Below are 27820 nucleotides of genomic sequence, written 5' to 3'. Positions count from 1 at the left end.
TTTGTTGGGGGATAGTTTTTCAGAGGATAGGAACAGAGTGTTAGCAGTGACTTGCTACTCCCTGAGAACAGCCCAGAGAACTGTCATTATGTAACCTGCTAAGTCTGTAAAACAATGGTAAAATATCATAATTCCTATGGAGTATTAAAGTTCTAGGAAGGGGCGCCTGGTTGGCTCAGTCGGTTAAGCATTGGACTCTTGGTTTCGGCTGGGGTCATAATCTTGGGATCCTGGGATCAAGATCAGCATGGAACTTGCTTGGGGTTCTCTCTGTCCCTCTGCCCCTCCTCCTGCTCACACACGCTTTGTCTGTCTCTGTCTCTGTCTCTCTCTCAAAATAGATTAAAAAAATAAAATCTTTTTATGAATGAATAAAGAAGATGTGTGTGTGTGTGCATGCGCACGCGTGCACACGCACACTAACACACACACGATGGAATATTATGCAGCCATCAAAAAGTGAAATCTTGCCATTTGCAATGACATGGATGGAACCAGAGGGTTTTAGGCTAAGCAAAATAAGTCAATCAGAAACACAATTTTCGTATGATATCACTGAGATGCAGAATTTGAGAAACAAGACAGAGGATCATAGGGGAAGGGAGGGAAAATGAAAAAGATGAAACCAGAGAGGGAGACAAATTATAAGAGACTCTTAATCTCAGGAAACAAATGAGGGTTGCTGGAGGGGAGTGGGAGAGATGGGGTGGCTGGGTGATGGACATTCGGGAGGATATGTGCTATGGTGAGTGCTGTGAATTGTGTAAGACTGATGATTCACAGACCTGTACCCCTGAAACAAATAATATATTATAGGCTAATTTTTAAAAATAAATTAAAAAAATAAAAAATATATATTTTTAAAGTTAGAGTAAGTAATCTGTGTCCTTATCTGTAGAGAATGGGAGAATAAGTTTAGGACTGGTTCTACATAATTTGGAACATTTTGCACTGACCATCTTAAGAATAAAAAGTTGATACTCAAGTAGAGATGACTTGAATTCCTTTCTCTTCTTTCAAAAATAGTAGAAGCTCATCCAGACGAAAGGTTTTACAATTCCTCCTGTTATTTTAACTGTTGGAACTAAAATTTTTAAATTGGTCTTGGAAACTTGACAGTCCTTTCTTCCTTACTGAGATCTGTGTAAGGATGATGGAGTGTGTAGGAGCAGGCAGTGAACAAATGGAACTTTACTTGTGCCTACATGGAAAGAAAATAAGTCTTCTTGCTTCTCAAGTATTTTTCTGAAATAATAATTAAGAAATCCCAAATCTAGCAATCATTGCCTTTAGTTCTTCCCCTAATTGGAAGAAAATCCTAGATCCTTCCCATCCCAGTCTGCAGGGTAGACCTTAATAATCTCTATGGCCTGCTTTGAATTTCTAGACTATAAAAAAAAAGTGTAGACATTCTTCATATTTTCACAGTGGGCCAAAATTAATTTTACTCTTTGCGGAGATATAGCAACCTCAGTTTTGCCTCTTTTTCAAAAGACAATTCAGATAAGCGAAGTTGGATGGTGTTAAGATCAGGTAGCTGGGGAATGCTTCGGGAAGCTGGTGTGAAGCCGGAATATATCATGGGTCAAGTTTACTGACTGTTTTGCTTTAGTGGAAATTTTGAACTTAGATTCTCTCATCTTTATATCCCACCCCTGTCCCTTGCCCATTTTAGGCTCTTGGAATCAGTTCTCTTCCTTTGAGTTCCTTCTTTGGTGTATACATCTCTGGTAGCCATTCTTTAAGTCCCGAGAATGGGGAGATAACCACTTGGCTATGCTCTTCAGGCTAAAAGCTGATCTCAAATGTTACAAGCTGTTTCAATACACATTTGAATTGAACGACATATTCAGGACTGAAGATTTTCAGGGCTCCTTAAAGTTTGAGTCACCCAGAATAATTATGTGTGTGTAAAATGCTAAACGCTAGTATACTTCTATGAATTGATGAAATTTCTATGAATTAATGACTTTCTATGAATACGATACCATATTTTTAACCTGCTTTTCCTTAAAGGGACATGTTTTAAGTTCTACCATATCATCAAACAGATTCTGGGTCCTGGTGTTTGTGATTCCTTTTTTTTTTTAGATTTTATTTATTTATTTAACAGAGAGAGAGATCACAAGTAGGCAGAGAGGCAGGCAGAGAGAGAGGAGGAAGCAGGCTCCTTGCTGAGCAGAGAGCCCAATGTGGGACTCAATCCCAGGCCCCTGAGATCATGACCTGAGCTGAAGGCAGGGCCTTAACCCACTGAGCCACCCAGGCGCCCCACTGATCTTGATTCTTGCTGACCCTTACTCCACTGGAGGGAGTATATCCCCACCTATCTAAACATCCTGCAATTATGTCACACTTTCGGTTGTTTAATTATAATGATATTTTATATCCTTTATATGAACCATTCCTCATAAGAGATCATTTGTTTGTCAATAGTCTTACGGAGCACATAGCCTGTGTAGGGTAGTGAGCTGGACACGTTGAGGACAAAAATTTGCCTTCTAGGAGCTGACTATTAAAAGAAACCATATATGAGGTGCTAGGAGAGAGCACATTTTGAGTGGGAGCAAACAGGGAAGACTTAGGGAAGGAAGTGACTGAGTTGAGCTGTAAGGATAGGCAGAATTCTATCAGCTGTGGCCAATATGTTGGAACTGCCATTGAAAGCTTTGTGGGTGTGTGTATGTGTTAATTGAAACATTAAGTCAAATCTTCTCTTTGGACAGGGTGATGTCACTGTTTGAGAGTTCCCCAGTACCTCTCCTTGGACTGATGAATTCTTGGGTGGCTTGTGCAGGGAGTTAAGGGTCGAGGCCTAGGAACGAAGTACTGTTGAGGTTTCTGCTTCCTCCTGGGTGGGTTGATTGAGGTAGAAGGAAGTAGGAGCCAAAAAGGAAGGTGGCAGGGAGAGTGGCTCCTTTAGAATGTGACTCCTGCCTTCCTACTTTAAAGTTGAGAAGCGTAGGATGATTGCGTGGACTCATACTAGGAGTTTTATATTGTTTTCAAACTTTAATGTGTGAAGTTACTGTAAAATGAAAGTATCTTGCCAGAAATCGGAGACCATATTTAGACCGAAATCAAACCAAGAAACTGGAAATCATGACGTGTCCTGGGGATGAAGTGTTAGGAACAGTGGAGAAGGAGGAATAGGTGAGGGTATGTGGGCATGCCAGTTACCTTGTAGAGACCTCAGGATAAGAAAAGGCATAATATGCAAAATATAGGGACGATGGGGAGCTCACTTCATGAAGGTAATTTTCCAGCACATGGTTGTTGTTCTCTGTGTGCAGAGAACTGTGATCAATGTGAGGGGGGCATGGAGATGAATCAAGAGTCCTTTCCTGTACAGAAGAACCCCATGTTATAGCAGGGGATGTGACTGACTTTCTGTGATGAATGATGTAGAAGAGAAGTGAACCAAAGTGCTGAGGAAAAGTAGATGGATCCTCACTTGGAAATCCACAGAATTTTTCTTGAGAAGATATCACACACAGAAGGTGGGAGAATGGCTTTCCAGGCAGAGTCAGAGTGGAGTACAGCAGCGCTAGAACCTAAAAAGTCCTGGTGTGATGCTGGAACGTTGCGCTCTCTGGAAGAAGTGGCTGGAATGTAGTCTTCTTGTCGGGCAGGGATGGGAAGGTCTGCTAGAGCTCTGTTCCAGAGGAAATGGGGATCCATCGCAGGTCTTGGGAGGGAGAGGAATACGTGTAGGACTTGTGTTCGGAAGATGCTCTGATGGTGGAGAGGAGAATGGGTGAAGGAGGGGTGGCTACCAGGCTCTCTGAGGGTGGTCGCAAGACTCCAGGGGAGAGACAGTGAAGACCTGGGATCTTGAGGTGGAGGAACAGAGGAGGGTGGTTCCAGAGCTGGTACTTGTCCGAAACTTGAGGGCTCTCCTCTAAAGTTCAGATCGGATTGAGTTTATTGAGAAAAAGAAGATGCTTTTGAGAAACACAAATCTTTGTTGACCCTTCTTGATACCATTGGTCTGGGATGTTTTCAAGGAGTGGAGCCACGGAAGGGTGTTTATTTGATGTTCACTGCCCTTACAAGTAACGTGATGCTCTCCTCTATTTTTAGCTATCGTGGACGATGAAAGGCTCTCCGCCGAAGAGATGGATGAGAGGAGGCGGCAGAACATTGCTTATGAATATCTGTGCCACCTAGAGGAAGCCAAAAGGTAAAATCCCAGCACAGTCTCTGTGCACCTTCTCTTAGATGCTCTTTGGGATCCTGTACTCTTAGTAACTCCTTTGCTGTCTCGATGGTAGCAGTGTAGTGGGAGAAGGACCACCTGTCTTTTTGTAAATGGTCAGGCAAATTGAGAGAATGTTGCTGCCACAACCAGGGTCAAGGCAGCAGGGAAGCAACTAGTATTTCTTCCTCAGATTCTCCCAGGAAATTTCTGGCCAAGGTGCAGATTTTTTCAAATTCCTCATGTCACTGGTGTGGATATGGCGGAGCAGCGAAGACTTAAATCACCTTCCTTTTTTTATGTTTTTAATTTTAATTCCAATATTGTTAACATACAGTGTTAGTTTTAGGTGTGCAGTGTAGCGATTCGGCAATTGTACACATTACTCAGTACTCGTCACACTCAGTGTGTACTTTAATCCTTTCCCCCCTCCAGAGCTTTCTCAGATATTTTTCTCACTCCCACCCCAATAATTATAAATGCCCTATAGGGCAGTATCGTTTTGGACTGAAGTCCGTCAGTCACTAGGCTAAAGTGTAGGTTTATGACTGCAATCTCCATTTTAACCCATGGGTGTGTGACCACTTGGGATACGTTGTCTCTAAAATCATATTAACTCTTGATGACCTTTTATATTATAAGTAAATGTTGATTTCTCTGAGGAGAAAGTGAAGATAAAATAATTTGTACTTGGGCCTATGTGTCAGAGGAATCAGAAGAACTTTGTCCTATGCTGGGTGAATGCTGACTGCTATAACACCCATATGCCGTGATTTTCGTTTTCATTGAGTACTTTGTGCTGTGATCGAACAACAGTATGTTTCCATGGGCAGATAATATGTTCCAGCTTTCCTAAGCGTATAGAAAATATTTGGGTCATGGTCATTGGTATTATCTCTAATCACTAATAAATAGCTATCTACAGAGCTAGAAGACTGAGGGTTTTTTAAATTATTATTATGTTCAGTTAGCCAACATATAGCAGTACATCATTAGTTTTTGATGTAGTGTTCAACGATTCATTAGTTGCAAAGAATGAGGTTTTAAATCACTGTTGTGTAGAAGAACATTTAGTGACACATGAGCTAATTTGGCCTCAAAATTGCTTGAAAGGGGATTTCTCCCTGTTGTTTAATATTTTAACAGTCTCTTGTAGAGCTAAGCTCTGAAGACTGCTTTTAAAGGTTATTAAATATGTCTGTGAAGTTGACAGGTTGCAGGTCACTGAAGACTCAATATCAGACAGATTATGAAAAATAGGCTTTTAGTCAAGTTGTTGGTAACAAAGTTAGATAAGGAGAGTGATACCTAAACATTCAAAATATACATTCTTTCAGAGAAAAAGCTGAGGGAGAGTTACTGGAACTTTTCGTCTTAAACACACTTTGTGTTCTAACTTTTTGCCTCTTGTTTTTTCTAAGTGAGAAGCAGTGTCACACAGAGGAGATGTGGGGTCAGGGGAGTCAGGGGACTGGATTTCCTGCTCCCACCATTACCACTCTGGAGCTCTGTGACCTTGGGCAGGTCATCTAATCTGTGGGAACTTCAATTTGGTCTCCTCTCTAATGAGATGATAAAGATGTTAATGCAGTAAGGAGTTTTCATTGTGTCATAAAATAAAATGTTCAAATTAAAAAAAATAAAATACAGGGGCGCCTGGGTGGCTCAGTGGGTTAAGCCGCTGCCTTCGGCTCAGGTCATGATCTCAGGGTCCTGGGATCGAGTCCCGCATCGGGCTCTCTGCTCAGCAGGGAGCCTGCTTCCTCCTCTCTCTCTCTCTGCCTGCCTCTCTGCCTACTTGTGACCTCTCTCTGTCAAATAAATAAATAAAATCTTTAAAAATAAATAAATAAAATAAAATAAAATACATTAATATCACCTGCCGTATAACCTGGGGTTTCCCCCCACCCAAAAATCAACTAAAATAAAAAAGGCCTAAGTGTTCTATAAACTAGAGTACCAGTCAGGTATATGGCAATAAGCATAGTTTTCTCCTGAATGTGTCAAAGGTATCAACACAGCTTGAAGTCTTGTCATATTGTTTAATGTCTTCAAAATTTTGTAGTTGAATTTCATTTTAGAAAAGTCAGCATAGGGGCGCCTGGGTGGCTCAGTGAGTTAAGCCTCTGCCTTTGGCTCAGGTCATGATCTTGGGGTCTTGGGATCGAGCCCCGCATCGGGCTCTCTGCTTGGCAGGGAACCTGCTTCTCTCCTTCTGTCTGCTTGTGATCTCTGTCTGTCAAATAAATAAATAAAATCTTAAAAAAAAAAAAGTCAGCATAATAATTAGTCCAGGTTCTTTGAAGAAAGTTTAAGAATAGTTCCATTGAAAGAAAAGACTAGAAAATATACAACTTATCCTCTCAGATGGTTTTATAAATTCTTTTTTATGAGAAGAGATCAGATGTAATATGTATTTATGAATCTTCATAAGATCTGAACATGTTTTTGTGACTTCCAGGGAACCTGATTCTTGGTCACAGAGACTATAAAAATTTATGCGGTCATTAATATACATATATATTAGTAGGTGAACTGTGATTTCAAAAAGCATAGTGTGTAGAATTCGGATGGTCCTAAATTCAAGAAATAAATGAAGGGATGAATTAGTCTCTGTTCAAAAAACTGAGAGGGTTTGGCACATGATTATTTTACAGTGCTCATGCCTTTGGAATTTGTCATAGTGGGTTTATTATAGTGCGTGCATATGCATGTGTTAGTGTGAGTGTGGTTGGCTGCTGCTTTTAATACAGTTGAACCAACTTTGGTGTATTTTATTGTATTTATTTATTTATTTATTTAATTTCTTTTCAGCGTAACAGAATTCATTGTTTTTGTACCACACCCAGTGCTCCATGCAATACGTACCCTCCATAATACCCACCATCTGGCTCCCCCAACCTCCCACCTCCCAACTTTGGTGTATTTTAACTAAAAATGTGTAGGTTCTGCATTTGTGCCTCTCTTTTTCTGTTCTAGAGGTGAGAACTGGAAGGATATGTTTGTGTGTAACTCAGAATTTGTAAAAACCCAAAATTGTAACAGTCCATTATATATCTAACTTTGCTTTTATTAATTTCAAAATTCTGTAATAATTATTAGACCATTTAAAAGTTACTTTACTCAGAGAAAATACTAGTACTAAAGCAAAATACTATGAACAAGCCAACAAATATGTATAAAATAACCTAGATGAAATGAACAAATTTCTAGAAAGACATAAACTATCAAAACTGACTCTAGGGGTGCCTGGGTGGCTCAGAGTGTTAAGCCTCTGCTTTTGGTTCAGGTCATGATCTCAGGGTCCTGGGACTGAGCCCCGCATCAGGCTCTTTGCTCAGCGGGGAGCCCGCTTCCCTCTCTCTCTCTACCTGCCTCTAGGCCTACTTGTGATCTCTCTCATTGTGTCAAATAAATAAAATGCAAAAACAAAACAAAACAAAACAAAAAACAAAACCAAATCTGACTCTAAAAGAAACAGAAAATATGACTAGACTTAAGCAAAAAGATTACATTAAATCAAGAAATTGCCCGTTTTCCCAAAAAATATTAGAGGAGGGAACACTTCCCAACTCATTCTACTAAGACTAGTATTGTTTTGATACCAGACAAAGGTACTTCAAGAGGATGATAGACCAGTATCCCTTATGAATACAAATACAAAAATCCTCAACAAAATAGTAGCAAACCAAGTCCAGTAACATATATAAAACATTACATGCCACTAAGTGGGTTTTATCCTATAAATGCAAGTTTAGTTTAACTCAAAAATCAATCATGACAATTCAGTGAAGAAAAAACAGTCTTTTCAACAAATAACCCTGACACAACTGGTAATACTCAAGCATAAAAATGAATTTGGATCCCTATCTCATGCATAATCTAATCTAAATTTGAGAACTACAACTATTAAACTTCTAAAAATAAACAGAAACAAATCTTTGGGAGCTTGGGTTAAGCAATGGTTTCTGCAACTTGGTGCCAAAAGCACAAGCAAAACGGAAAATAGATATATTAGTATCAAAAAATTAAGGCTTATGATTCAAAGGATAGCATCAAAAAAGTAAAAAGTTAACCCATGAAGTGGGAGAAGATATTTGCAAATCATATAACTCAACATAAAAAGTAAAAATATAATTTTGAAGTGGGCAAAAGTTCTGAACAGACATTTCACCAAGTAAGATACAAATGTGCAATTAGAATGGGGCAGGGTTCTTAACATCAGCTGTTAGGGAAATGTGAAGTGAAACCACAATGAGGTACTACTTTACACTAGAATAGTTATAGTCTAAAAGACTGACAATATCAAGTATTTGCAAGGATGAGGGTAGGTGCTGGTTGGACTTCAAAATGGTACAGCTACTTTTTTTTTTTTTAAAGATTTTATTTATTTATTTGTCAGAGAGAGAGCGAGAGTGAGCACAGGCAGACAGAGTGGCAGGCAGAGTCAGAGGGAGAAGCAGGCTCCCCGCAGAGCAAGGAGTCCGATGTGGGACTCGATCCTAGGACGCTGGGATCATGACCTGAGCCGAAGGCAGCTGCTTAACCAACTGAGCCACCCAGGCGTCCCCGTACAGCTACTTTTTAAAAGTATATTTCTTTGAGAGGGAGGAAGAGTGGGAGTATGGGCAGTGGGAGAAGGAGAAAGAGAATCTCAAGTAAACTCCCCACTAAGCGTGGAGCCCAATATGGGGCTTGATCTCATGACCCTGAGATCATGACCTGAGCCAAAACCAAGAGTCAGACACTCAACCAACTGAGCCACCCAGGTGTCCCGGTGCAACTACTTTTTAAAACATTCTGGCAGCTCCTTAAAAAAATTAAATCTGGAGTTACCATATGACCCAGTAATTGCAATACCAGCTATATACCAATGAAAACTGAAAAGTTATGTGCACACAAGTCGTCATTGAAGCATTATTCACAAGACCAAAAAAAATGGGAATAATCCACGTGTACATCTACTGATGAATAAATAGAATGTGGTATATCCCTACAATGAAATATTCATTTATAAAAATGATATTAACAAATCAAATTCAATAATGTTTAAAAAAAGACTAAATCACAACCAAGGGAGATTTATCCCAAGGTATGCAAGGCTGGTTGAGCATTTGAAAATCAGTGTATTCTATCACATTAATAGACTAAGTAAGAAAAATTACATGATGATGTCAATATATCAGTGCAGAAAAGGCATATGACAAAATCCAAAACTTAGTCATGATAAAAATTCTTAGTTAACAAGGAATAGAGGGGAACACACTCAGTTTGAGAAAGCCTGAATGAAAAACATTGTGCTTAAAGCTAACATCCATACTTAGTGTTGAGAAACTCAAAGTTTTCCCATTAAGATCACACAAAAGGCAAAGATATTCTGTCTCACCACTCCTTTACAACATTGTACTGGAAGTTCTAGCTAATGAAATAAAAAAGAATGCCTATAAAGATTGGAAAGGAAGATGCAAATGATATTTTTTCACAGATGACATGATTGATGATGTAAAAAAGCTGAAAAAAAACTTTAAAAAACTGTAACTAATAAGCAATCACAGCAAACTTGGAGGTTACAAGATTATATAAAGAAGTTAATCATTTTTCTATATACCGGCTAAGAATAAGTAAAGTTTGAAATTAAAAATATAATTCCATTTACTAGCGCTCAAGAAATGACTTAGGTATAAATTTAATAAAATACACACAAAATCTATGTGATGAAAACCATAAAATTCTGATGAAGTAGAAGAAAACTGAATAAATGGAGAGAGATTCCATGTTCATGAATAGGAAGGCGATATTGTTAAGATGTTACTTCTTTGCAACTAGAGTTACAGATTAATGCAATGTCAGTCAAAATCTCAAGTTATTTTTTTGCATATTGACAAAGTGATTCTAAAATTTACATGGAGAATCAAAAGACCTAGAATAGCTAACATGATATTAAAGAATAAGGATGGAGAACTGACACTTTCAGTCTTCAAATTTAATATAAAGCTCCAATGATGAAGACAGTGGCACTGGTGAAACATTAGACAAATAGATGAGTGAGAGAGAATGGAGAACCCAGAAATAGGCCCCTATAAATATAAGCAGTTGACCTCTGACAAAGGAGCAAACCAATACAATGGAGCAAAGATGATCTTTTCAATAAATGGCGCTGGAACAATTAGACATGTGAAGGATGAATCTAGATCTTGGACCCATTACTTTTCACAGAATATACCATTATACCTTTCACAAAAAATACCTCAAATGGATCAGACCTATATGTTAAAAGAAAAAGTATAAAACTTTAAGAAGATAATAAAGAGAAAACTTAGATGAAATTGAGTATGGCAGTGGCTTTTTAAATGTAGCACCAATGGCATGATCCATGAAAGAAAAAGTTGGGAAGCTGGATTTCATTAAAATTAAAACTTTCTGCTTTGCTAAATGCAATCTCAAGAGAAGGAGAAGACAGTCCACAGACTGATAGAAAATAGTTGCAGAGAACATAGCTGATAAAGGACTGTTACCCAAAATTTATAAAGAACTCTTAAAACCCAAGAGTAAGAAAAGAAGTAGATTAAAGAATGGGCTAAAAACCTTAATAGACACATCCCTGGAGAAGACATACTAATGACAAATAAGCATAAAAAAAGAGGCTCCACGTCATATGTCATCAAGGAAGTACAAAACAAAACAAGAAACCACTGAACATTTAGCAGCATGGCCAAAATCTGAAACACTGGCAATACCAAATACTGTGGGAATTTGAAGCAACAAGGACTCTCTCATTGCTCATGGAAATGAAAAGTGGTATAGTCATTTTGGAGAGCGGTTTGACAGTTTTTTAAAAAACTAAACATACTCTTACCATATGATCCAGCTATCGTGCTCCTATTATTCATCCAATGAAGTCTTAGGTCCACACAAAAAACCTGTACTTGGATGTTGATGAAAAAATTTTTTTAAAGATTTTGTTTATTTGAGAGAGAGAGTGAATAAGCAGGGGGAGGGACAGAAGGAGAGGGAGAGGTAGACTCCTTTCTGAGCAGGGAGCCTGATGCAGGACTCTAACCCAGGACCCTAAGATCATGACCTGAGCTAAAGACAGATGCTTAACCGATGGAGCGACCCAGGTGCCCCTGAAAGATTTCTTTAATAATAAAATTTGAATATGACCGAGATGACCTTCAGTAGGTGAGAAAATAAATACACCATGGCATATCAAGACAATGGAAAGAAATGGGCTATCGAGCCATGACAAGACTTCAAGGAACCTCAAATGCATACTGCAAAGTGAAATAAGCCGATGTGAGAAGTCTACATCCTATACAATTCCAGCTATGACATTCTGGAAAAGGCAAAATTATGGAGACAGTAAAAATTATCAGTAACTGGGAGAGGAGGATGAACAGATGGGGGCACAGAGGATTTTTCGGATAGTAAAAATACTCTGTATGACAGCACAGGGATAAATGTCATTATATATTTTCCAGACCCACAGAATATGTACCACCAAGAGTGAACCATGATGCAAACAATGCAATTTGGATGATTATGATGGGTCCATGTAGGTGCATCAATTAGACCAAATATTCCAGTGCGGTGCAAGATGTTGCCCATGGGAGAGACTATGCATGTGTGAGGGTGGGGGGTAAATTTATGTACCTTCCTTTCAATTTTGTTGTGAATTTAAAACTTCTGTGAAAAGTGGTTGTAGAGAATGAAATACTGGGGAACCTGGGTGGCTCAGTTGCTTAAGTGTCTACCTTCGGCTCAGGTCTTGATCCCAGGGTCCTGGGACTGAGCACCACATTGGGCACCTTGCTCAAAGGGAAGCCTGCTTCTCCCTCTCCTCCCTGCTTGTGCTCTCTCTCCCTATTTCTGTCGCTATCTCTGTCTCTCAAATAATTAAAACCTTAAAAAAAAATGAAATACTGATACATACTTCAATGCAGATGGACAGTGAAAATATACTGAGTGAAAAAAGCCAGGCCCAAAAGACCACTTACTGTATAATTCTGTGTATATGAAGTATCCAGAAAAGGCAGATCCATGGAGACTGGTAATTGGTATGAAGTTTGTTACTGCAAGGACAAAAATGTTATCAAATTGATTGTGGTGATGGTTGCATAATTCTAAAAACCACCCAATTGTATACTTTAAAGGGGTCAAGGGTTGGTATAAACATTGTATCTTGTTAAAACTCTTACTAAAGTTCCTTTGACCAGACTAGCTTGGAGAAGTTCTTAGTAAAGCTGTTAAATTAGAAGAAATGGCATTTAGCAGACAAAATAGGCATCGAAGGTATGACTAAGATACATGGATTGTATAAAAAGTGTTCATGTTATAGTTTTTTGAGCATCCACCTTGTATAAACAGGTACAATAGGGTCACTTTGGGGAATGGAGATTAAGCAACTAATAATGTGCTCAAGAAAGCTTACTGTTTGGTTAAAGCTTTTACTCATGGCTTAAAATTCTTTCCTTCACTTACGTTTGCTTTGTTAATCTCTCTGCATGTGTGTGCATGAGTATCTCCCTGTATCCAGCCCATCATTCTCTTAAATATCTCTGCTATTTTCACCTCTTTTCCTTACCACGAGCCTCCTGAAACCTTTAACTTATCTTGCTGGATTACTGCAGTGGTCTCTGACTGTTTCCTCACTCCTCTGTCTTCTTTAATCCTTAATCTGTATCATAGTCAGATGAATTTCTTCAAAACTCTGATCTGTTGTGGCCAACCCCATTGAGAACCACCCAGTGGTTATTTATTTATTAATTATTCTCTTGGAATAAACACTAAACCCTTTTTTAGGGCCTCATAAGCTCTGCCTAGTCCCATCCTTACAGCCTGTACTTCAGGTTCATATTGTGCCCTGCTCCCTAATTGTTTTATATTCTACCCACATTGACCCCTTTTCCATGTTCCTTCCTGTGCAGGACCTTTGCATATACTGCTCCCTGTTCCTGCTTATCTAATCAGTTACTATGGTCTTTAGATCTCAGCTCACTTTTTCAGGGACTTCTTTGACAGACCCATCTAGGTCAAAACCCCTTATTCTAAGGTACCATAACATCATATCAGTCACATACTTGAATGAAATACTTAATGCCCAGTATTGTATTATCATCATTTGTTTACTAATTAGGTTTACTTTGTTTTCTGTATGTTTTCCTTTTCCTGGAGATAAGAAGTAGAATGTGAATTAGATTGATGGTAGATGAGATTCTAGATGGTTTGGCTAGACTTTCAGCCTAAAGGTGAAATTTAATCTTAGTCTCACTGATAAATTCTATATTGCATTTAGGTGGTTCCTGCCATCTATGTGACCCAATGGGTTATGAAGCTGGGAATCCTAGACAATTGAATGATACTGCAGTGAACTAGAAGTTACCTAGAGAAGGACATAGAGTATTTTTCAGTGAATGAAGGAATGACTAAATGAAGGGAGGGGGAGGTCACCTGTATATTAAGGTGACTTATGGCTGAAATTATTGCTACTGGTTGGTAAAATTATGACTTCTGGACATATGGGCTTGTTAATTAAGTCTCAATGCTAATATTAATGACAGAATTATGAAAGAAATATTTTTAGGACCAAAAAATAGAGCTAACTGCTTTATAAAGTTGCTCTTGACTCAGTGTTTCTCACAGTATAAAGGGTTTACACAGTATCATGAAGAACCAGTCATTGGGAGGCAGAGGATATCTGGCATATGTATTAGCTACCCATGGCTATGTAACAAATTACTCTAAACTTAGCAGCTTAAAACAATGAACATTTATCTCACAAATTTTTGAGATCCAGAATCTGGTCATCATTGAGCTCAGTCCTCTGGATTCAGTCTCTCATAAAGCCATAGTCATCACAAGGCTCAAGCAGGGCAGATCTGCTTCCAAGCTCAGTCTTGGTGTTGGCAGGATTCAGTTCCTGATGGACGTTTGGACTGAGGATCCCAGTTCCTTGCTGCTATTAGCCATAGGCCTCCCTCAGTTCCTTGACAGATGGGCCTCTCTGTGGGGGTAGCTCACAATATGGCTGCTGGTTTCCTTCAATGAGCAAGCAAGAAGGTGAGTAAGATGGAAGCCAGAGCCCTTTTGTAATCTATTCTTGGAAGTAGAGTCCCATAATTTGCCATATTCTATTGATTAGAATCTAGTTACTAAATCCAGCTTGTGTTCAAGGGGAGAAAAGTACAGAAGGGCATGAATTCTTGGGGGCAAGAATCCTTAGGGGCCACCTTCCAAGCAGCCTTCTATAGGGTATATGCTTATTCTTTTGCTGTTGACCCCAGAAAATGTACTAAGCAGGGAAAATACTCTTTGTTAGTATCAGAAACCAAATCAGGAATCGGATGTTGTCTTGGTCTACATGGTTATGGTACTAAAGTTATTTATTCCTTGATATTTTTGAATTGGGAACTATTTTGGACTAAGCTTTTCGTTCTTCATGCCATTTTAAGTAATACTAAGTGGATTTTTACATTTTTTCAGGTGGACCCTAAAAGCTGTTTTGATAGTTTCTTTGCTGTGGGTATTTTGCTGAAACGGGACTGTTTAGACACGTCTGCTACTCATACAGACTTTGCTTTTGTCTTATTTTTTAAAGATTTTATTTACTTATTTGATAGAGAGAGACAGAGTGAGAGAGGGAACACAAACAGAGGGAGTGGGAGAGGGAGAAGCAGGCTTCCCGCTGAGCAGGGAGCCCAACTTGGGGCTTGATCCCAGGACCCTGGGATCATGACCAGAGCTGAAGGCAGACACTTAATGACTGAGCCACCCAGGTACCCCTCATACAGACTTTGAAAGTTTCTCTCTGATGTCAGAAATCCTACCATTTAAATTAAAGGAGTTAATTTTCCAAAAAAGGAATTAGATTTGAATAATGAAAATGAATCTATTTTAAGAACTTTGTTTCTTTAGTTTTTTAGGACAACTGTACAAAAAAATCTTTGGGATTTTTGTCTTTGGGAAAACTCTGAGTTGAGGAGGAAAATCAAATTGGAGCCATTATGAAGGTTAAGGAATGGGAGAGGGTGTCTTGGCAAGAAAAGGACAGGGAATTTGCAAATTACACTTGAGCAAATAGTTATGAATGGGGCTGCTGTTTGTTTCCCAGGGAAGTTCCTGAAATATTATATTTCTTTTTTAAGGAGAGAGAAAATGCTGCAAATCCTCTGGTGTGCTTACTTTTTCTCTCCTACCCCTGAAAATAAACAAAGCAAAAAATCCTTCCCTTGGTGATGGACTTGTTTAGAAATATTATCTTCAAAGAACTCTTTATGTGAGCCAAGCTGTTCTTTGTATTAGTGAGTCTGGGACAGTTTCATATGTGTCCTGGAAGTGAAACAAAACACGGGTGAGATTCCTTTTGTGTCCATGCTTACAACTCAGCAAACCAAAAAGACACCTCATTGATTAGATCAGGTCTCAAGCTCTGGCCTTACCTAGTAGGGAGGTAGAGAATTAGATTTGAAAGGAGAAATGCTTCTATGTTGAAGCAAGTGAGAGCCGTGAGTATGGGTTTACAAACACTGAATATTTGTGACTACTTTAAGAAAATCAATCTTTTAACTGGAAAATGCTTTAGAGAATCTATTAGATTTGCTTGGACCTCACTGTTTTGGTTTTTTGGCTCCCCCCCCCACCTCGCCGCCGAAGTATGCTGCCTATGGCTATGCTCATTAGTGACATGAGAGAAACTGGGAATTTGGAAGAAAATAGCTTTCTTGGTCATCGACCCATTAAGTGACATGTAGAGGCTCTATAAAAAAAGGTTAAGGAAATACTAGGGAATTCTTAATTGCATTTTCAAAATTTAAATAACTTTTCTATTTCCATGCATTTCCCCCTTCCTCCTTGTTCTCTCACTGGCTCTGATGTCACCTTGGCCGTCCAAGAGAACAGTATGAAGTGTGGGGTTGCTCCACGCAGTGGTTGGTAGGCCGGTGGGACAGGGGTACTGCTGAGGTGGGAGCAGGGGCTCTTCTCAGGGTCTGGCTCCTGTGTGAGGGGAGGAAGGCTTGCTTCTGAGGAGTAGACTGTTTGGACGTGCTTTCCAACTCCCTTGCTTTGGGAGCTACAGGCACAGAGATCCAGGCCCTTTTTGACAGCCCAGGGGTTGTCCCCCTGAGGTACATATCAACAATAGGGAGATAGAGTCACCTCTGAGGAGAATAAACTTTCAGAGTTAGCCATCAGGGAACAACCTCAGATAAGACTTGGTCTTAACGGGGTGTATCACGGCGCAAGAGAAGGCAGGGTACCAGGCAGCCCAGCCTGCCAGGGTGCGATGCTTGTGGCCTGGCCCTTGGGGCACTATTGGTGCTGAGGTCCAGCTGGGTGGTAATTGGGGAGTATGTTATGGAACTGGAGAAGAAGGGTCAGATACTAAGGATGTAAAGGGAGAAGCTGCAGGGTTTGGCTAGGGACTAGATGTGAGGGACAGAGGACTCTGGGAAATCAGCTGCTTTGGGACAAATTCAAGGTTCACCTCCCTGACTCAGCCACAAATACTGTATGGTCTTTGTCGGGCGAGCCTGGGGTTGGAACGCAGAGCTGAGAGACTTCTTCAGTTGCATTTATTTTGTGTCCCAGCCTTGGGTATATATTGGGAAGATGCCAGTCACGTGAGATCTGACAGATCAGAGCTTAACTTTTCAGAGTGCTGGTATTTTTAAAAAATAAATCATCAATACTAATCGTCTCCAGCCAAAGAGATGTTGAGCAACTGATATTTGATCCCAAAGCTTATATTTGTTTCGGACTCTTTGAAGTTGGAGAGCTGGGACAGGCTAGGAATTTTCCATGGTCTGAAACATACTTGACTGTAAAGGTTATCAGGTGAGTATCATTCACTCACCAAGCAGAGTGTCCAAAGCACTCAACTTACAAAGGGTTATCCCCATTTTATAGATGGAGGAAACAAGTCCCGGAAAAACTTAAGGAATTTTTCCAAGGTCACAGCAACCAGGCGATGTAAACAGTATTCCGACCCAGGTCTGTCTGATTTCAAAGACTGTGCTTAAAAACTAACACACTGTTTTATTTCCTTATTTCTCAGTGTGTTTCAATCATGTCTTTATCATGAGATGAGAACTCTTTGATTTTGGTGGTCTTGGTTTTTAGGTTCTATATAGACTAGCTTTGTTCTAGGTCTTGATGAGCTTTTACTGCCTGAGCTTTAAGGGAATTAACACAGTATGACCATCCATTGTGGAGTTTTTTGTTTTTTGTTTTTTAATTTTCTGTCTTGCTGTTTCCCTTTCTCTCTCTCTCTCTCTCTCTCTCTCTCTTCTCTTTCTCTCTTATAAACTTTTTTTGTTACTTGCTTGCTTGCTTGTTTCTATTTTGTTTTAAATAGTACTTCGACTAGTAGTTCTGGGAAGATTTTAGCTCATAGTCGCCCTCCCCTTCTCATCTCTTGTCTGTTTCTGTTCTAGTAGACTTCTTGAAGTTTTAGTAGGAATTTGTACTTTTCAGTGATGTAGACTTTCTTCTTCTCTCACCCAAGCTAGTTCTAGTGCATCTTTGTTCTTGGTTAGGTCTGGATTCTACATTCATTTCCTCAGGTTTTTGTTTTGTTTTGTTTTTGGTTCTGCCACTACTAAAACTGGCTTGAAAGAATGCTTTGCCTTCTTGTTGAAACATCAAAAGGTACAAATAGCAAACACCGCTGAGGTCTCTTCCTTCCTGTAGGCACCTCCCCACCAGATGCCGCCTCGTGCTGTGATGCTTATAATTCTTAAAACAGTGTCTTTATTCAAGGTCTTAGGGGAACTCTCAGGAGGACTGGTGGGGGAAAACAGTTGTAGAAGGTTGCTAGAGAATGATTTTTTTCACATCTTCCATTTGTAGAATGGTGTTCTGTTGCCCCCCCCCTTTTTTTTTTGTCTGAGGACTTGTTACCCTCTAGCAGAGTACAAATCTCCAGTATGTGTATGGGGACAAGGAGTCTCAGAGTCTCAGAGTTCTATAACTCACTAATCCGTGGTGGAGCTCCCAGCAGATGTGGGATCAGGATAAAGTCTCCTGGCTGTTTGACACCTGTTCTTTCGTCCTATGATTCCAACTCACATGGATTTTAAAAAGTATTGGTAGAAAGCTCAATGGTGAAAATAAACAAAAATAAAAATATTTAACTTGGGCTGTTTGGGAAGTTCAGTTGAAGTTTTCCTTTAGTTATATATTGAATTCATAGTCTTAGGAAGTCTGAGCAGGCCTTTTGCCTGCTTCTTTCATTTTTCTTAGATTTTGCTGAGAAGTTTGAGCCCAGTTAGGTGCTAGAACAGGAATTCAAGAATTCAGTTCTGGTCATTGCCGTACTCTCCTCATTTAGTCTTGCTTTGCTTAAATAGTCATTGATTTTTCTTCCTTTTAAATAATTTGCAGTACAGTTTTTCCTGCCTCAAAGACTTCACAGGGCAAAAGTTGAGGCAGACACATCACATCACCTACCTCACATCAGTGAGAAGGTGACTTTGGAAAGTGATGCTCAAATTCAGTTGTCTCCTGCATCAGAATTGCAGGGTGCTTATGCAAATACAGGCCTCTGAGGTTTACATCAGACCCTACAAATCCATCTCTAAGAAATGGGGCTCTGAGGTCTGTATTTTAACAAATGGCTCAGGTAGATGTTTATGCTCACTAAAGTTGGGGGATCACTCTCTCAGGAGAGAAGAGACTAGCATCTATAACTGGTGCTGTCTCAGCAGCTCTGGCTTTCCTACCCCAGCTCAGATGAATGCAGATACCCCTTGTTGTGTGACCAGAGTGGGGTAGGGGGAGGGCAGGGTATTGAGGATGTCCTTTGCTGCAATGAAAAGAGGGAGGAATGAAAATAGCTGTGTAGAAAAAGCGATAGTACATCAGCTGGGGTTGGGTAGAAAGCCTGGGCAGTTTTTAGAACTTTGATTCGTTTTTGAGTTTTCCTCATGGAGCCAATCAGCATGCTCATGTGAATTTTTCCAGCAAGATGATAGGAAATGAATGGGGCAGCTTGGCTCAGGGATTGGCATGTTGGCTCCAAGAAAGTCACAGAAAGAGGAAGATCAGGATGTTAATGTGTGAACATCACTGACAATGGATGGCCTTGAGGTTCCATCTTGATAAGGAAGCCGGTGAAGCCAAGATGGCTAAGATGGAGTCGGGAAGTAGGGAGAGTCAAGGAACTGCCTGTGGTGAGGATGAAGGGTAGGACCTCTCAGAATAAGAAGTAGAGAAGAGGGTAAATGGAAAGCTACAGATATTTGGAAGCTTAGATCTTAAAGGCAGAGTATTTGGGGATAATGATAAGGTCCAAAGTGGGGGCTCATGTGTGGATGAAGTGGAATGGAGGGGGACCCTTCGGATGAAGGAGGAAGTCTTCAAACTGTGCTTTGAGTGTTCCCAGGCTCCTCCACCTTCTTGAAGCTTCTCCAAGCAGAGGTGAGCATGGGAGGAACACAGGGATTGTGTCAAAAAAGCAAAGTCCTGGAGGTCAGGAGAAGAGTGATGAGGCTGGGAAGCGAAACAGAAGTGAGGTGGGTGGAGAGGGCTTGGAATAGAGGTGATGGGATGTGGCCTGGAAGAAAGTAAGCTCAATGGGAAGGGTGATAAGGGACCCTGTCTTCCCTGGTCCTGTGAGTTAAAGAAATTGAGGGAACAACCATCCCTGCTCTATGGGAAGTAGTATTATGAAGGAAAGCCCAGATTGCTATTAAGACAAGCAAGTAGGGAAAGTGTAAACAAAAAGTTGAGAATATGGGAGTGTTGCATTTTTAAAATAGGCCAAGAGTTCCAGAGACACATCAGAAGGAATTAGTCGATTTGGGGCATATATAAGAGGACTGTTCAGTAGGACTCCGTGAAACAGATGAGTGTATCCAAAAGAGTGCTGTGGGTCAGCATTTGTCAGACTTAATTAAGTAGGAGACTGAAACCACTGAAAAACAAGGTTAGATCTATTTAACCGTGGGTAGGCTCCTTAGAGATCTTCTGTTACTAATGTATTACTGTGACGTATACTTTAAGCAAATGACTTTAAAACCTTGTGACCCAGAGTAAAACAGGTTTATGTGATGATCCCAGATAGCTGTGTGATGTGTGCGTGCACGTGTGTGATGATGTGTGTGAGGTGTGTGCACATGTGTGATGTGTGTGTGCATGCATGTGATGATGTGTGCTTGTGTGTGATGTGTGTCAAACTAAACAACAAACATTCACCAAACCATATTTAAATGTCAATATATACAACAAACCTTGACATTTACATTCTGTTCAGATTCATTTTCTCAGAAAATGCTGTCATGATCCATTGATTCGTGATGCATGCAGCATTCCTCCTGCTGTTGGACAGACGTGTGTCTGACTTCTTAAGCCTGCCAGGGTTAATATGAGTGCTGTTTCCTGGGTACCTCATGCATTAAGAATATTCATTCTCTTTGTATTGATCATAATTAGGCCTTATTGTATGATCGGGAAGAAGCCAAGAAGTGCTGTTTCATCAGGGTGTTCCTGCTTAAAATCTTGACTAGCTTCACGCCTCCTACAGGATCAAAATGTACATCCTTAGCCTCACACAATGGTCTGCACTTGTCTTACCTGATGAGGTCTTGCTCTGGTTAATCATTCCCTCTTTGTCCTTTTCCTGCTGTACTTAGTAGAGTTGATTATAATTCTTAGTACATGTTGTCCTTCTGAACCATCAAGGAGTTCCTTGAGGTAGACTTTTTTTCTCTTAGTGCTTTCAGTGCCTCACGTAGGGTCTGGGACAGAATGAGTATTAGGTTAGTTTGGCTGAGCAAATGATGTAGGGATCTCAGAAGTCCTGGGTGGTTTAGCCTGGAGAGGCCTTGTGAGAGGTGCTAATTCTCTGTTGAATAGTTCTTTTTTTTTTTTTTTTCAGATTTTATTATTTATTTGACAGAGAGAGATCACAAGTAGGCAGAGAGGCAGGCAGAGAGAGAGAGAGGAGGAAGCAGGCTCCCTGCTGAGCAGAGAGCCCAATGTGGGGCTCCATCCCAGGACCCTGAGATCATGACCTGAGCCGAAGGCAGCGGCTTAACCCACTGAGCCACCCAGGCGCCCCTCTGTTGAATAGTTCTTGCTGATAATGGACGATTCTCACTTCTGAATTGTATGGGTCCCTTTGGGCAACACAGACCAGCCGACTGCTTTGGCGTTTTATTGTGGAAATGGTGGTACCAAAATGGTTGTAGTCATGTTCCATATATACTCTGTTCCCCACAATACTCAGTAGTGCCCATGCCCTGCCTCTCATGGTTTTGGATAATGGAGGACCGGGTGCTGCTCACCTTTCCTTTTTAGTGGTGTACTTCATCTAGTTGGTGCTCTGTGTTCATGGGATAGTGGAATAGGAATTTTAAAGGACCTCTGTGCAGATAAAGCTGCCCATCCCTGACAATGCATTTTGCACAAATAAGCTGAAAAAGGCTTTTTGAGGGTCAGAACTGCCTACGGTCTAACACATACCAGCAAGACAGATTCAAGGATGGATTAGCAAAAGTTCAGTGAACTTAAGTGATAAATGGGGCTCCACAGAATTCCAGCAGAATGGTCAGACCATGAAATAAATTGATTCATGTGGTATAGACTGGCGTGTGTTTGTTTTGAGAAACTGATAGACAAAAAGAGTAGATGGAATATTATTTTCTTGTTCCTGATGTGCCTCCCAGGCTGGGTATAGATAGAAGAAAGGGAAAGTAGTCAGGCTTAGTTGGGGATGGCAGGAGGGGTGGGCAGGCAGGAGGGACTTCATTTCTAGCAGTCATATAGACAAATCAACAGAAAAAAGTGCAGGTAATTTCAATTCTATTTAATCCAGTATATCCGAAATATAATTTCAATATATAATCACTGTCTGAAACTATTGAGATAAATTCCTGTTTTTCTTCCTCCAGCACATTTTAACTCAGACTAGCTGCACCTCAAGTGTTTAATAGTCACAAGGACAAGGGGCTACGGCATATGTTGGGACAGGCCCTATATGTTGGATGCTTTAGTCTCTGGGGCCCTCCAAGGAACTTCTGACCATGCCAAGCAAAGATGAGAAAGAGTTCAGAGACAGATGTGTTCTGTGTACCTAGGAAGCAAAGTAAAGCTTTAAGAAAGTAGAACAAAGAATTCACCGATGAGGTGAACTTGACTTTTTTCTCTCAATTTCCTTCCCACATTCACCTTTAGAGCAGAAGTTGAACTTGCCGAAATTCCTGAGGAAAGTGCAAATGATAGGCAGTGCATTCCTCTTTGCTGTTTTCTGCTCTAACATGCACCTGACTCACCTTTTTCAAGAATGAGCAGATAATATCACTATGCCTTTATAGGAGACGTTGTGATGGTGGGATGGGGATTCCAGACACTTCATCCTCTGCTTCTGGTGGTTTCCTGGTTTGTTGGTGAAGTTCAGTAACCAAAACAGACACTGAAAAGGTAGTGATCAGGAAGTCACTTACTGACCAGCAGCCTCTGTGGGCATCAATCCATGTTGCTTTTGTCCTTGGCTCTTACTTAATAAAGGACTTACTGATGGACTATGACAATATTGACCATCGTATTTTTTTTAAAGATTTTATTTATTTATTTGACAGAGAGAAATCACAAGTAGGCAGAGAGGCAGGCAGAGAGAGAGAGAGAGGGAAGCAGGCTCCCTGCTGAGCAGAGAGCCCGATGCGGGACTCGATCCCAGGACTCTGAGATCATGACCTGAGCTGAAGGCAGCGGCTTAACCCGCTGAGCCACCCAGGCGCCCTGACCATCGTATTTTGAGACTTAATGGAGTTAAGACCTATCTATAATGCTTAATTTTTTACAAGGGTGGTGATGGAAAGAGAGGAGGTGGGTGGTACAGACACAAGAAGGAAGTCAGCCCAATATCAACATTTTAACACCCAGGACTAAAAACAAAGTCTCTACTGTTTAATAAAGGCCAAGAAGGATGCTTTTTCTACCTAGGCAGACATTTTCCAAATTTTATTCATAAGACAGTTCCTTGTGTACAGCTGTAGAAACAATAGAAAATATAGCCTCTTTGTTAACAGCAGCATTATCTAAATAAAATGAGCAAGTTCAGTGTTCTGATCTTGCTTGGACTGACAGGCAGATGTGGAGGTGACATGCTGACTTTTGTTGTCCTCACTGTATAAGCTATATAGTTGATTTCTTTTCCCTAGTCCTGATTGTGTTAGTATTTGGGTGACCTTGAGCCAAGCACAATCTCGGTGTCTCAACCTCCTTATTTACCTGGTGCGGCCCGGAATGCCTTTCGTACCGCCATCCAGAACTTCACCTTTGAGAAGCAGGCTGAGAGCTGAGTAGTTACATTGGTGTAGATGATAAAAAAGTTGGGACATGAAAAAAAATACCTCTTAAACTCCACCGTTTATTACAAACAAAAACATTTTCAGTGGTGGGAACAGCTGTGAATCAGGCATCCCACCTTAATTAGAGTCTAAGAATGTGTGCCTTCAGCTGCTTTTTATTGATTCCGTTTGCACATTTACTTCCTGTCTAGCATAAATAGAGGTGGAGTACATTTATGCAGGGAAGAATGAGCACGTCCAAACAGCCTAGAAGTGGAATCTTCTTTGTGTAAACAGTGTATTTGATACCAGCTACAGGCTCCTCTTTTATAGCATGAGGAGAGGAGGAAATTGCTTTTTATTTTATTTTATTTTTTTTTAAGATTTTATTTATTTGACAGACAGAGATCACAAGTAGGCAGAGAGGCAGGCAGAGAGAGACGTGGAGGCAGGCTCCCTGCTGAGCGGAGAGCCCGATGCGGGGCTCTATTCCAGGACCCTGGGATCATGACCTGAGCTGAAGGCAGAGGCTTAACCCACTGAGCCACCCAGGCGCCCCAGAAATTGCTTTTTAAACCTGGAAAGATACACATTGGTTAATGATAATCTTTTCATGGTATAGTATCCATTGAGGAAAATCTATGAGCCATGTGGAATTAAAAAAAAAAAAATCCAGCTTTTTAATATAATTCTTACTGGATAGGTCATCATCTCTTTCAGGAAGAAAACCAGGGTCGTTAAAAAGTGTTGGCTCTTTGACCCTAACAGCCCTGGGCAGGGCCGGAGGATAGTCCTAGACAGTGAGAGGTGACTTGGGCAGCAGGTCAGTTGGATTTCTTTGGGGCAGGTGCAGAGAATGCTGCAGGTTTCCTCCTGGCCATCTGGAACACCACAGGACAGCACATTTTCTGAAATCTGAAATGAAGCTCATGTGGGCTCCTCTCCCCTCCTATGCTTCCCCATAGTGAAGTGTCCACGTTCACCTGTTCTTCCCTAACTCTATTCTTATTTGTGTCCCCTTTGGCTAGTCCCGATGCATCTTCTGTCCACCCCTGTCACTACCCCATGCCAGTCAAGCAGAACTGGGAGGTTGGAGGGAGGACTCTCGATAGACAACTCCTTGGCTGCTCAGAGGACTGCCACAGAATGGGCAACAATGAAAGCTTTTCCATTTCCCTGTGAAACCCTCTGTAATTATTAAAATAATAAGGGGCTGCAGTGTGGGCCTGCCTCACTTGGGATATCAGGAGTGCAAGTTTTTTGAGGGCAGAGTCTGTCTTATCAATCATATTTCGTCTCTTGTTTTGGAGGATATGTTTTCCAGCAGTCTCTTCTAAAAGGTGTAGCTAAAATGACTTCCATCTTGGGTCCCAGAAGTTCCATTGGTTGGGTCCTGATTTAAACCTAAATTTAAGTTAAGCCTAAAAGAAAGAGCCAACTGAAACTTCAAAGAACCCAAAATAGAGCATGTAATTTCATGTGCTATAAAGACTTATGGGGGTGCTTCCCCCAAGTGCCAACCATCATCTTGAGTTAGAGGAATAATCTAGTCCAGCTGTCATTACAGATGAGGGTGGGGCAGGTTATGACAGGTGGCTCTGAAAAGCACCGCAGATGGGAGTGGTGTCCAGAATGCCGACTGGCCTCTGTCCATCTCCTAGATGATCTCTTTCCCAAACCTGAGTGCTACATTCTCATTCTTTTCTGGGGTGTTGACCTGTCTCATTTGTAGACCTCAGAACGTGGAGGGAGTTCTCTTCTCCACCCCGTGAAGCAGTGGCTTAATCTAACAGACCTATCAGATGGTTTTAATTCTTTAAAATAGTTTCATCTCTGTTTTCTCTTTAGCATGGTAAGGTTGGGCGCTGATGGGCAGAGGAGAGAAAACTGATTTTCAGAGCCCAGGTCAGAATCCAGTTCTCCAGATGATGGTGCTTCCTCCTTAACTATCTTGAAACTTTTGATATGTAAAGATTTATTAAATAACACACAGAGAGAGTGCAACGAAACACTGTGATAATGTGTGATACCACACATTAGTGGTAGTTTCTGATTGATTGTGATGTGGTAAGGAAAGAATTTTTCTTTCCTACCTTTCCATTACAATAGGGAGTAAACAGAGCTGAGTTTTCCTTGTTTGTGTGTTTTTAGTGACAACTCTCCAGTTTCACATTTGCCTGGGTGTTAGTTCTTAAAGCCTTAAATGGGGTCCTACTGTTCAGGGTTTTTATAGAAATCACTTCTCTGTGTAATACAAGCACCCACTGGGGGTCAGAAGTCTGTGGTCACAGGAGAAAAGGTCAGAGCTAGGTGTCAGAGCAGGTCTGGTCAGATCCCTCAGTGTCTGCGTGTCCTTCCTGTCGAGCTGCTCCATGTGCTGGGTGCCCTGGGTAAGGCTCCAGTGAGAAAACAGGTGTGTGCTGTTAGGTACAGCTTGTTCTCTGTTGTTTCAGGATGGGGGTGGGAGGTGGGAGTGGGAGTGGGAGTTGATCTTCTCCGATTGTATTTTAGATACTTGACAAACTGAAAGTACATTTTAACCTTGAGTCTTAATTTTGAGTTTCACACAGCCTTGTGGGAAGATTTTCAATGACTTCCTCAGGACATAGACTTTTTCTGGTTTTAATATTTGGTGGTAGCATGTTTTTGTCGAAAATTTAGTCCTTAATGTTTAGATTCACATTTTTCTCCTTGTAAAAATCCTATCAAGGCCAAATTATCTAGAGTCGCTATGGTAACTTTGGAGAAATTGAGAAAGCACATTAATGCAAAGACCAATATGCTTTGAAGAGTTGATTGCATTTAAAATGTGGAGGAAGAATGAACTTTGGCATAAAAACGTGTGGCTGAATCTTCATGGAAAAAGTTGGTAAGGACTAAAAAAACCGAAAAGATTTATAGCTTGAATAGCCTTTCCTAAAAATTTTAGCCATGTTTATTGTTTTTAATGACTTCAGCATCTTTTATTCTGCATTTTGGAGTCTTCTTGCTCCTCCAGCCATCTTTTGAAAAAATAAAGCTTAATTGGTTATAGCCAAGAATAGTTTAGGTTTAGATTCTGCTCTGGTCTTCAAGACATTGATTTAAAACTCTGCCCCATTTATTTCCCTCTCCCCCCACCCCATACAATTTTACCCATGGAAGATTAGCTTGTAATTTTCATTATACTGCATGCTTATATTAATATACTGGGTTTTTTAAATTTTTAATTTTTTATAAACATATAATATCTTTTTATCCCCAGGGGTACAGGTCTGTGAATCGCCAGGTTTACACACTTCACAGCACTCACCAAAGCACATACCCTCCCCAATGTCCATAACCCCACCCCCCTTCTCCCAACCCCCCCTCCCCCCAGCAACCCTCAGTTTGTTTTGTGAGATTAAGAGTCACTTATGGTTTGTCTCCCTCCCAATCCCATCTTGTTTCATTTATTCTTCTCCTCCGTTCCTCCTACCCCCTTAATTAATATACTGTTTTATGTTGAAATAAACTCATACTTACCCCCAAAAAACGTAAATTTCATCAGTTTCAGCTCCTGTGACAATTATGAGCCTATTAAGTGCTACTCTTTGAGTAAGTATTGCTGAACATCTATCAATTAATTAGCCTTTTCCTAAATATTTTCCTGGATCCTTTGCCAGCTATCTGGAATTTTGATGTATTATTGGTCTTGGCAGGCCAAAAGAGTATAACAATTCAATTAAAAAAAAAAAAGTCACTCCCTGAGTAGAATGAGTGTTATCATATCTTCCAAAATGACAACCATTTAAAAGAAGCCAATGACATATTTGAATACTATATAAAAGGTGACTGATCTTGGGGCACCTGGGTGGCTCAGTGGGTTAAGCCTCTGCCTTCATGGTCTCAGGGTCCTGGGATGGAGCCCTGCATTGGGCTCTCTGCTCAGCAGGGAGTCTGCTTCCCCACCCCACCCCCCACCTGCCTCTCTGCCTACTTGTGATCTCTCTCTGTGTGTCAAATACATAAATAAAAATCTTTTTTTAAAAAAAATGACTAATCTTAAACTTTCTCCAAAAGAATTTACTGTTTTGTCCCTGTAGCCACCACTACAAGCACAGTTGTCAGTGATAAGTGAAGCCATTCCCACTGCTGACTGCTTTTCCCTCTCACCCCTGTCCCGAGCACATTTTTTCACCTACCACATTACCGATCATTTAGCCTGTAAACTAAATGGAATATAATATGTTTAATTTTTTTAGTTACCAACATTTTATCTTAACTGAGTACTTACTCCATGCCAAATGCAGTAGCACTCTTTTTCCTCCTTGTGACCAACATGTGTGTGTTTATTGGTGTTTGGTATTGTCAG

General features: G+C 40.5%; 1 protein-coding gene across 1 annotated transcript in view; it reads left to right on the top strand.

Moving 5' to 3' along the window:
- Positions 1–27820, top strand: part of IQGAP2 (IQ motif containing GTPase activating protein 2) — a 287508-nt gene that overhangs the window by 39337 nt on the left and 220351 nt on the right. The window contains exon 2 of the mRNA XM_044266779.1: positions 4084–4183. Coding sequence (XP_044122714.1) covers positions 4119–4183 — 65 coding nt within the window. The 5' untranslated portion in view covers positions 4084–4118. The remainder of the gene's footprint in view (positions 1–4083; positions 4184–27820) is intronic.

This window comes from Neovison vison, chromosome 1, assembly GCF_020171115.1.
Source record: "Neovison vison isolate M4711 chromosome 1, ASM_NN_V1, whole genome shotgun sequence".
Lineage (NCBI taxonomy): Eukaryota > Metazoa > Chordata > Mammalia > Carnivora > Mustelidae > Neogale > Neogale vison.
This window is presented reverse-complemented; position numbering and strand designations above follow the sequence as displayed.